Source organism: Tupaia chinensis, unplaced genomic scaffold (assembly GCF_000334495.1).
Source record: "Tupaia chinensis unplaced genomic scaffold, TupChi_1.0 Scaffold000208_1, whole genome shotgun sequence".
NCBI lineage: Eukaryota > Metazoa > Chordata > Mammalia > Scandentia > Tupaiidae > Tupaia > Tupaia belangeri.
Genome location: NW_006159683.1, coordinates 872,706 through 884,160, shown reverse-complemented (window position 1 = coordinate 884,160; position 11,455 = coordinate 872,706). Strand labels below are relative to the sequence as shown.

The following is an 11,455-nucleotide window of genomic DNA, read 5'->3' as shown; positions in this document are numbered from 1 at the left end:
TCACAAACCTCTCCAATGTGCTCTATCTTTGCCATATAGTGATCTGGACTTTGCTTACCTGTCAGCCTTATTCTCGTCCACCTGTGCCCTCCACCAACTAAGCTTAGCCTTGTGACCTGTGCAGAGGTTGGACCCTTGAGAACCAATTTTCATCACTGCTTCCTTCTCTGGTTGGCTCTTACTTCCCTTTTAGGACTAAGCTTTACCTCATTTGGAAAGCCTGGTTTATAAAACGTGCTCAATAAACGTAGCGAGTATTATTATTTAAAATAACGGAATCCTAAGTGAGATCCTGGTGTACTTACTAAAGAAGTGGATAAATGAGGCAGTCGTATCACTTTTAGTAACTCTTCGGCTGAGGCTGAGTAGATTTAAAAAGCTTGCTGAGAAAACCGAGAAAAATTTCACTTCCGATGACGCTAGGAATAGATCTGTGCCCCCTCCCTCCCGTGTGAAGCAATGTCCCCTTGCTCAGCCCACCTGGAATTCCTGGGGCGAGGCCATCGATTAGCTCGGGGTTCCCCACCGAGGCAGCTCGGCTAGCTCGGCCTGCTCGGCTAGCCCGGCCTGGAGGGCCGCGGCCCGGAAGTAGGTCTTGGTCTCAGGCCGTTGAGCCAGCTCCGTGGTCTCCCCCGCCCGGCCGGCGTCGGTAGGCTTCTGTGGCCGACATGGCCGACTCTGGCTCCCGCTACCCTCGCTCCTCTATCGAGGATGACTTCAACTATGGCAGGGGGGCCTGCCAGCATTCACATCCGAATGGGTATGTGGTTCCCTCGCTCGACCCCTCGCGGCCGTCGGTCGCCTGAGCGGCCCCATCGGCCTGTGTAGGGGACCTTCTGGCTTCAGAGGGAGAGCGCCTGTTTTCCTGGGATTCCGGGGAAAGCGCGCCAGCCCCGGCCTGGGATCCGAGGACGAGCGCCCTCCTTCGGAGCTGGCGGGGAGCGCGCGCCCGTCCCTAGCGCTCCGCGGGAGAGCCGGCTCCCCGGTGGCGGGGCCCCAGGTCCGCGAGCGAAGGGTGTCAGCCAAGCCCTATAGGAACGGGCGTGGAGACCTCAGCAGCTTTGCTTTAAACCAAAAGCAAGCAACTGTCGTTTGAGAGGGCCTCCCTGCATGGTAAGTTCTTCACTGCCTCCTGTGCTGGGACGTAATCCCTGGCGGGGCGACTGTCTCGTTCATAAGTTTCTGCAGGGCCCGAAGCTCAACATGTCTGAATACTATTGAGGAAGTCGCTGGAAACAGAAGCTTCCCGTCAGACTGTGGTGTTAGTTTTAAGTGATTTTTTTCAGTAACCAGTGGACAGAAATTATTTTGAATTTAAAGTGGTCATGTAGGTGGAATTCATATTCAATTCAGCTGTTTGATCACAGAAGCAGCACGTTTTCTTTTTGTTTTTGGAGAGATTTTTTGCACTCACCAGAAAGACAGAGAGAGTCAGAAAGCGAGAAATCACCCCGCAGGGGGGATGGTCATGCCGCAATCCCTTTTCCTGCATTCTCCTCTCAGGATTTTGGGCACTTCTGGTGTGAGTTCAAGTCACTGGGTCCGGGACTCAAACTGTGGTCGACTAAATGGGAGTCCAGGGACATGGCCATTCGCTGGTTAAAGAGACAGAAACGGAGAAATACCCCTCCGGGGGAATGGCTATGCAGCAATCCCTTCACCTCCATTCTTCTCTCTCTCGGCATCTTGGGGGCGCGCTTGCACACACACACACACACACACACACACACACACACACACCCCTGGCCTGAGTTTTAAGCCACCAGGTCAAGGACTCCACCTACAGGGTAGACTGTGTGGGAGTCTAGTGAGAAAACCATTTCGCCATCTGCTGGTCCCACTCACCATGCTCTCAGTTTAAGTCTGGGCAGTTGGAACTTGTTTTGGAAAAGGAATTATGAAGTTCTGATACACTGATAACTTTTTTCTATAGGTTTATTTTTTCCATGAACAAGAGAGACAGAACATCCAACAGGGTTCTGATTCACCCCCAGCCTTCAGCCAGACAGTGATCATAAGCAAATGTGTGGCCTGGTTTACTTAGGGAGGTCTTCAGACTTGAACCAGGAACCTTCCCATATTTGGGCCCTGCGCTGAGAATCTTGGTACCTAGCATTTATATTTATGTAATTGAATTTTTAAATTATTTTGGCAGGTGAGCTCAGCATTTTTAATTAACTATTTAAATCAAGGGATAAAATACACATAGCAAAATTTATCACTGTAACCATTTTAAGTGTATAGTTCAGTAATTGTAAGTATTTTCATATTGTTATGCATCCAATCTCCAGAACTTTTTCATCTTACAAAAGTGGAAACTGTAGGGGCGGGCAGTTGGCACAGTGGTTAAGGGCACTGGTACTCCCACATGGCCGGCCATGGTTTGAGTCTTGGACCTGGCTGTTTGCTTTCTCACTTTCCCTCTCTCTCACTCTGTCCCTCCTTGGTCAAATTAAAATAAATAACGTTAAATAATAAAACATAATAATTCTTTTTTTGGAGAGGTTTTTGCTGTAGGGCATGTGCACTCACCAGAAGGACAGAGAGAGACAGAGAGACAGAAAGCGAGAAATCACCACCACCACACCCCCTAGAGGGGATGGCCATGCCGCAGTCGCTTTTCCTGCATTCTCCTCTCAGGATTTTGGGCAGGCACGCATACATGCCCAGTGTGAGTTCAAGCCACTGGGTCCAGGACTCAAACTGTGGTCGACTAAATGGGAGTCCAGCGACATGGCCATTATGCCAACTGCTGATCCCACAAAAAATAATTCTTTAAAAAAAATGTGAAAACTCCATACCTATTAAACAATGTCCTATTGCTTCCTTCCCATAGCCTTTGGCAACACCATCTACTCTGTATCTATTAATATGACTGTTGTAGATACCTCATGTAAATGGACTCATACAGTGTTCTGTCTTTTTGTGACTGTCTTATTTCAGTTAGCATAATCTCTTCAAGGTACATCCATGTTATACTATGTGTGAAGAATTTCATTCCTTTTTATGGACAAATAATATATATATTTTAAAGTTTATTTCTTCTGTGAGTGAGAGAGAAAGACAATACCCCCCAACAAAGTCCTGATGCTATGATCTACCCCTAGCTTCAACCTGCCCAGTATCATGGGCTCCTACTTGCTTGGCATACTTAGGGAAGTCTCTGAACATGAGCCCAGAACCTGTTATGTGGGTCACTCTGACAGTGTGTTGCCACTGTTCGATTTCATTCATCCATTGACGGATGTTTGCCTCTACTTCTTGGCTGTTGTAAATAATGCTGCTCAGGTCTGCAGATATCTCAAGAATGTGCTTTAATCTAGAGAGGCATTCAAATATCCAGACCCAAGACATACAAAGGACCCTTAATAGAATCAACCCAAGAAGATCTTCTCCAAGGCACATCATAGCCAGATTGGCCAAATCCATACACAAAGACAAGATACTAAAATTAACAAGAGAGAAACTTCTGGTTACTTACAAGGGTTATCCTATCAGGCTAACATCAGACCTCTCATCAGAAACAGTGTACGCAAGGAAAAAAATGGGAAAATGTATTCAAAGCATTAAGTGAAAAAGTTTCAGAGCAGTGTGAAGAAGAGGCAAGAGCGATCTCTGGACTGACCAAAGCCTGCATGCTGCTGCATCCTGGGTTCAGCGCCTATGTCCTGCCGTCATCACCACCATGCCCAAGAGAAAGGCTAAAGAGAATGCTAAAGGAGATAAAACCAAGGTGAAGGACGAACCACAGAGAAGATCTGCAAGGTTGTCAGTGAAACCTGCTTCTCCAAAGCCGGAGCCCAAGCCTAAAAAGGCCCCTGTAAAGAAGGGAGAGAACGTACCCAAAGGAAAAGAGGGAAAAGCTGATGCTGGCAAGGATGGGAATAACCCTGCAGAAAATGGAGATGCCAAAACAGACCAGGCACAAAAAGCTGAAGGTGCTGGAGATGCCAGGTAAAGTGTGTGCATTTTTGATAACTCTATACTTCTGGTGACTGAATAGTTTGAAATGCTATTTTTTATCAAGTTTCATAACAATGCAGAATTTTGTTTTACCTTTTTTTTTTTTAAAGCTATGTCGATAGCACACAGAACACATCATTGTTGTTTTTTGGGGAAGGGGCATTTGTCACTAATAGAATGTCTCTGAAGCTGGATTGATTTGGACAACATCTTTCCCTTCTAGTTTTGAGAGACTTCTTCTTGGCTCCCAAGAGGAGGGATTCCCTGACACACATAGCCACCTTGGCACAGATGTCTTGTGGTATGGAAAACTTAACATTTGCTTTTATGTCCTTTCCCACTCTGCCTTCAGCATAGACTTAAATCCCTTAAACCAGAGACCTGTGGGGACCTGACCACAGAAAATTGGTTATACCAGTACATCAGGTAATCTGGGCTTTCCGATGACATTGAGATGGCATTCTTCAGAAGAGCAGCAGTTCCTTTTCTATATTGTTAGATCTTCAGGTTGATAATTCTGCCATTTTCATTTCCTGGAAGTAAGGGTAGGCTCGTGAAAAGTTGTTAAACAACGTGCTAAACTTTCTCTGTTCAGAGCATCAAATGAAGACTTCATTGGGTTTTATAGTGGCTTTCTGATTTTGGTACTCCATTGAAGGAAGGGAGTTTGAAAGTTTTTGTATACTGTTAACGATTGCTCACATGCTACGTGAAATACCATGATTGTTTATGAATGCTATCTTTAATAAAGCTGGATACAGAAAGCTGAAGGTGCTGGAGATGCCAGGCTTGGGAAAAACAAACAAACAAAAAAACAGTTTCAACCAAGAATACTATATCCGGCAAGATTATCCTTCATATGAGAAGAAATTTTCCAATACCAGACCAGCTCTTTGAGAAGTTCTAAAAGAGGTGCTTTACCGGGAAAACTAAAGACACACATACAGGAATAAGAAAACAAAAAGCAACCCAAGAAAATGACCAACTTAATGCTAGGGACAAGAAATACCAATAATAACGATAACCAAGAATACTATATCCGGCAAGATTATCCTTCATATGAGAAGAAATTTTCCAATACCAGACCAGCTCTTTGAGAAGTTCTAAAAGAGGTGCTTTACCGGGAAAACTAAAGACACACATACAGGAATAAGAAAACAAAAAGCAACCCAAGAAAATGACCAACTTAATGCTAGGGACAAGAAATACCAATAATAACGATAAATGTTAACTTCCAGGATTTAAAGGGAAAGATCAGACCACAGTAACACTGCAAATTCAACACAAGAAAGATTAATTACATAAGACTGAACTGGTGAAATAGAATTTTATGACTTTTGAGTAAAACATTATGGTCTTTTTCTTTACTATGCTTTGTTTTCCCAGTTTAAGGATTTTGCTTTATTTTGAGTTGTTGATAGGTTAAGCAATTTGTTAAAATATTTTTTTTCTTCTTTGTTTGTTTCTTTAAATAGAAAAAACTTTTCTCCCTTCCTGACCCCTCTGGAATTGGAAAATATTTGGGAGTACTCTTATTTTGTGGCAGAATGGTTATTTGTTTAAATTCAATAATACCTGTTGCCTTGAACCTGAAATTGGAAATATTTGTTATTGGACAGGGCTTTGACTGGAATGTCATATCTGAAGATTAAACCAGAAAACTGTGGAACTAAGGTAGATCTCAAGTAAGCCAACTCAAGCTCTTAGAAAGATGGCCTGGCACCATAAACATTTCTGCCTGACAAAGATTAGAGAAGCTATATGAAAGAATTCATACCATAAAATAACCTGGACTTTTCCAGTCCAGCATTGTAATCAGTAGATTACAAAAGAGCAGCCAAAACCAGAGGATTATTTTGAGGAAGTTTGAAGGGGAAAAAAAAGAGACTGATCTTTGCTAGCAGATGGTATATCACAGAATACTTGGTAGGCAGGGCTGAATTGAGGTTTATGTGTGAGTTGTGTGCTAGGTGTTTGCTTTCAATAGTTTGAGTAGTTGACCTGTAAGTATTTTCTCAAAAATATTTAAAACCATACTGTCTCTGTTACAGAGTCACAAACAAAATTATAACAAATATTTCAAACATTATCTTTAAAATTTAGTTTTTTGAAATTTTGAAAGTTGTCAAGAACTATGGAGTTTGAGCAAAAAATTTTTGATATGGGGACCAGCAGTTAACGTAATGGCTATGTCACTGAACTCCCATGTAGTTGACCGCGGTTCAAGTCCTGGACCTGGTAGCTTAAAATCACACCGGGCGCGTGTGCGTGTGTGCCCAAGATCCCCAGAGGAGAATGGGGGAGAAGGAATTGCTGTGTGGCCATCCCTCCTGGATGGTGATTTCTCGCTTTCTATCTCTGTCTGTCTTTCTGGTGAGCGCACGTGCGCTATAGCAAAAAAAAAACTTCAAAAAAATTGTTTTGATATGTAAAGTAAATGTTTGTAGGAAAATGTAAAAATATATAAATAAATGATTTTAAAAAAGAAAAAAATAAGACTGATTGGTTTAACACTTCTTTTTTGGATGTTTCAGGAGCCCTCTGTAACATTCAAGTTATTTCAAGATCAAAAGAACTCAATTTAGAACTGGATTTTGGGGAAACCTTGTCAAAGATAGCAAAAAACTTGACTTAACTGTCAGTAGAAACTGAAGGATGTTTTAAGCACCTTAGGAATGAAGAAGGGGAGTCTAGATGTTTCCTGGCCAACACACCAAAATATGACTGGGCCCACACTCACAGTGAGACATGGGTTCTTGTTCCATGCTCAAGAATTAGAGTCGCAAACACAGAGAGTAGGTATATCAAAGCGGTGAGTTTATTTACACAGTGGTGAATTTAGTAAAGGAGAGGGAAGAAAAAACAGAGCTCCCAAGAAGGGACAGGTCCCAGAAAATAGGTTGCCCTTGATGAAACATTTTTTACAACTGAAAATTAACCCTTCAATTAAGCTATCTGCTTTTCCCATTCAAGATAGAATTGTTCTTTAAAATACATGATTACTATTTTGCTTTGTTTTATGCTGTTGTGTACAAGTGAAAGGTTTCGCTGATAACGAGCCGATCCTCCTTGTCCAGGGAGTGCTATGGCGACCCCAATCAACCACAAAAGTCGGTTCTTGATGCAAAATACAAGAGGCTTTATTTCTAGCGCGCTAGGACTTCACTCCCGGTCATGCAAGACACGGTGGCGAGTGAAGCCCTGAACAAAGGGGCATTCAGGTTATATAGACACAAGTCTGTGGAAAGAATGAGAAAGTAAGATAGGGGGCTTTCTACACGGAGCTAGCAAATTGCCCCGGGCTTCCACAACTTTAGCAGTTTATAATGAGAGCGGCATCAGCTTTAGTACAGAAGCAAAAAAGGCAAAGGTTAAACTTTATGTTTACAAAACAGGATAGGCACAGTTTAATTTTATTATTACACAAGTAGGTGTTTAACACTTAATTTTTAATGAAAACATGTTCTGGTTCCTTAATTTCTTTTAAGCTATACTTTTTAGACAATAGATATTCCTTAAACTTTTTGAATTATTTTGGCATCCTTTTATTTTTTTCTAATTTTAGTCACAGATTACATTATTTTGAGTGATATTTGACAAAAAGATGCATATGGAAACTTAATTTTGGGGGGCCAAGCAGATGGCAGAGTTGTTACATCACTAGACTCTCACATGGCCAACTGTGGTTAGAGTCCCAGACCTGGTGGCTTGAAAAAATAGAGCCCGGTGCATGCATATGCACGCCCAAGATCCCAGAGAAGAATAGAGGGGAAAGGGTTGCAGCATGGCCATCCTTCCAGAGGATGATTTCTCATTTTCCCTCTCACTGTCTGTCTCTTTCTCTGGTGAGTGCACGTGGCCTATGGCAAAAACCTCTAAATAAAAAACAAAAACAAAACAAAACAAAAAAAGCAAAAAAAACCCACTTAATTTTTCTATGAAAAAAATTGATTGCTATTCTGTGATAAATGCTTAATAGTCATGTGTTATTATTTTTTTTCTTTTAGCCTTCCTGAGAAAAGTCTATAGCATCCTTTCTCTGCAAGTTCTTTTAACTACATTGACCTCCACAGTGTTTTTATACTTTGAGTCTATACGGACATTTGTACATGAAAGGTAAGGTAATAAAACACTTTCTGAATCATTTCAGACACTGCATATGATCAAAGGACATATTCTAAACAAAGTTAATTTTGTTTCTATTAACTTTTGAAGTGAAAATGTGAAAAGTTCATTATTTAGCTCCTATAAATCAGATCAGATCGTCCCCTTCACCCCCAAGCTGGGAACTAAGACTCAAACTTCACAATCAGACATGTGGGATCCAGTTCCCTTAACCAATAGGCCATGGACTAACCCTAGTTTTGTTTTTAATGAAGGAAAATGTTACACAACATGGTACAAGGGGACTTAAAAAGTTCATGAAAGGGACCAGCAGGTTTCATGGTGATTAAGACGCTGCTCTCCCACATGGCTGACTGCAGTTTGAGTCCTGGACCTTGCAGCTTGAAAATCACTCTGGACATGTATACATGTGTGCCTAAAATCCAGAGAAGAGAATGGAAGACAGGGGATTAAAGCATGACCATCCTCCCTGGGGGTGATATCTCTCTCTCTGGTGTGTACACCCTATAGCAAAAACCTAAAAAAAAAAAAAAAAAAAAAAAAGTCATGAAGAAAATAGAATTAAAGTGCAACTTTATTTTGGTGCAGAAAATGTTTTAAACCTGTTATATATAGTTTTTCATAATAAGCATTTTCCATGAACTTTGTGAAGACTAAGTGTATTTACTTCTGAACTTTTTATCTTATGTTTCTTAGGGTTAAATTTCTATCTGGAATAGTGTTAATGGATTTTACTTCATATAGGTTTGTTTTGGGTACACACGTACAAGCGCCAGGTGAGATTTTCAAGCTGCTGGGTCTGGGATGGAAACTACGGTCGGCCATGTGGGAGTCCAGTACCTTAACTAGCACACTACCTCCTGGTCTCTTAAGTTTAATTTTTAAAATTTTATTGAACTATAGCCCTGAACCCAAAGCCTATGAGTGAGCTTAAAAGATATAGGTACTAAGAAATATGTATTTGTTTTAGTTTATGAGTAGGATAATCTCACTGAGAAGTTTTTAAGAGTTCTGCTTGATTCATCCCTATTTAAAGGTTCAACTGCCAATAATTATTTCTGTCTAAAAATAATATAGTTTCTTTATTTCAAAGGAAAGGGAAAATAAAGAATATTTTCTTAGAGAATTTCTATTCTCCCTTTCCTCACCAAAGTGGAGACTACTAATTTGTGACTTGGGGTAAAATTCTTTGAATTATAGCTATCTTATAAATATCCTAAAAATGAGTTAGGTATAGGGCTAAGCCATGGCTCAGTGGTTAAGGTGGCTAGATCCCACATGGCCAAGCATGTAGTCCTAGTCCTGGATCTGGAGGTTTGATAAACACACTGGGTGTGTATGCCTCCATGCCCAAAATCCTGAAAGGAGAAGTAAATGAGAAGGGATTGCAACATGACCCCATAGTGGGTGCTTTCTTGCTTTCCTTTCCTTTTGCAAGCAAACATGCCCTCTGGCAAATTGATTTAAAAAAGAAAAAGGAAACCAGGAAAAGAAGTAGTTACATATAAAATTTATTTTTAAATATATTTTCTTAATTTTAGTTATAAAAGGAATATGCTGCTTGCAAACATTCAACTACCATATGATAGAGGTTCATAAAGGAAAAAGTTCTCCCTATTCATTATGGACTCATTTTGTCCTGTTGCTCCTCCCCACCTTACACAGTTCAGGTTTTCTAGCTGCAGAAATAATTTCTTTTTGTTGTTTAATCTGAATCATTCCAGGTTATATTTTTCTGGTACTTTCATAAACACATAAAATAGATACATCTTATTTAATTTGATAATTCTATTTATGCTGTGTTTTAACTTGAAATGCTTTTAATATTGTGTCTTCCAGTCCTGCCTTAATTTTGGTGTTTGCCCTTGGATCGTTGGGATTCATTTTTGCATTGACTTTAAACAGACATAAGCATCCCCTTAACCTGTTTCTGCTTTTTGGGTTTGTGAGTACTTTGACAATTATTATTCTTTCAACATTTATTCCTGAGTTTTAAAGATATTTATTTAATTGAATGCATATACATATATATATATATATATATGTGTGTGTGTGTGTGTGTGTGTGTGTGTGTGTGTATACATGTATATATATAATAAATAAAACAATGGTAAACAAAATAAACAACTATTTAAAATTAGAATATTTTAAGAAATTACTTATAATTTTATAGTATTTTAGAATTTTGGGACCAGCAGTTAGCTTAATAGCTATGTCACTGGACTCCCATGTAGTCGACTGTCATTCGAGTCCTGGACCTGGTGGCTTAAACTCACACCGCACGCGTGTGTGTGCGTGCCCAAGATCCCGAGAGGAGAATGGAGGAGAAGGGATTGCGGCATGGCCATCTCCCCGGGGGGTGATTTCTTGCTTTCTGTCTGTCTGTCTCTTTCTGGCGAGTGCACGTGCCCTATAGCAAAAACCTCTCCAAAAAAAGAAAGGAAAAAAAAAAAGAATTTTAATTGTCAGTTTCATAGGTTTTTCTATTAATATGATAATGTAGTGGGGAAAACATATCAACTGTCAGTGACTTAGCTTTGTCACTCTCTGATTATGAGACATTTGGCAAGGCATTTAGCCATTCTATACCTGTTTTCTCCTAGTAAATTTGAAAATGTTAAAGTACATAATCCTGTGTTACTTTCTACCTCTACTATAGAGTGATTTTCTTGGGAAAAAAATATATTCTGGCCTTAATTTCATAGAATTTACCAAATTTTCTAACTCCTTAGTGTTTTTTTTATCTTATTACTCCATTCTTTTAAAGGAACACTTTGTTCAAATGATGTCCTTTACTAACTCATTTCAGAATCATCATTGGGAGAATCCAAGTTTTATTCATGTTTATTGAAATAGTTTGCAGATTAAAATCTAAACTACCACCAATAAAAACTCAGTCTTAGATAAAGACCAGAAAGAGTTGGTAAGGGTCAAGTTATTACATATATATATTTTTAAAATTATTTCACCTTATCTCAAATCCTGTATAACTTTGGATTTCAACCTAAAAATTTACTTTAAGACATTACAAACTAATACTAAGAATATTTATAGTAGGGGCTGGCAGGTAGCATGGTGGCTAAGGGTGCTGGACTTCCACATGGCTGACTGCAATTTGAGTCCCGGGCCTGGTGACTTGCTTTCTCTCTCTCTCTCTCTCTCTCTCACTCTGTCCCTCTCTGCTCAAATTAAAATAAATACATAAATAAAATATTAAGTTCAATAAAATAATTCTTTAATAAAACAAGTGAAAAGCTATTGCTCCTATCAAAATACTTTAAACAAAAATAATTATGAATTTTGGTAAGTTTGTGTTAGTATGATGAAAGAAAAAGTTCATGACTTTGGAGCTTTTTAGTTGTAGGAA

General features: G+C 39.9%; 1 protein-coding gene and 1 pseudogene across 1 annotated transcript in view; both read left to right on the top strand.

The window, feature by feature from the left end:
• Positions 1–573: 573 nt before the first annotated feature.
• The window catches only part of TMBIM4 (transmembrane BAX inhibitor motif containing 4), a 22,777-nt gene continuing 11,895 nt past the window's right edge, over positions 574–11,455 (top strand). Inside the window, 4 exon segments of the mRNA XM_006147276.3 lie at positions 574–736; positions 738–760; positions 7,971–8,079; positions 9,928–10,033. Coding sequence (XP_006147338.1) covers positions 669–736; positions 738–760; positions 7,971–8,079; positions 9,928–10,033 — 306 coding nt within the window. The 5' untranslated portion in view covers positions 574–668.
• LOC114007612 (non-histone chromosomal protein HMG-17 pseudogene) lies at positions 2,762–4,162 on the top strand (annotated as a pseudogene).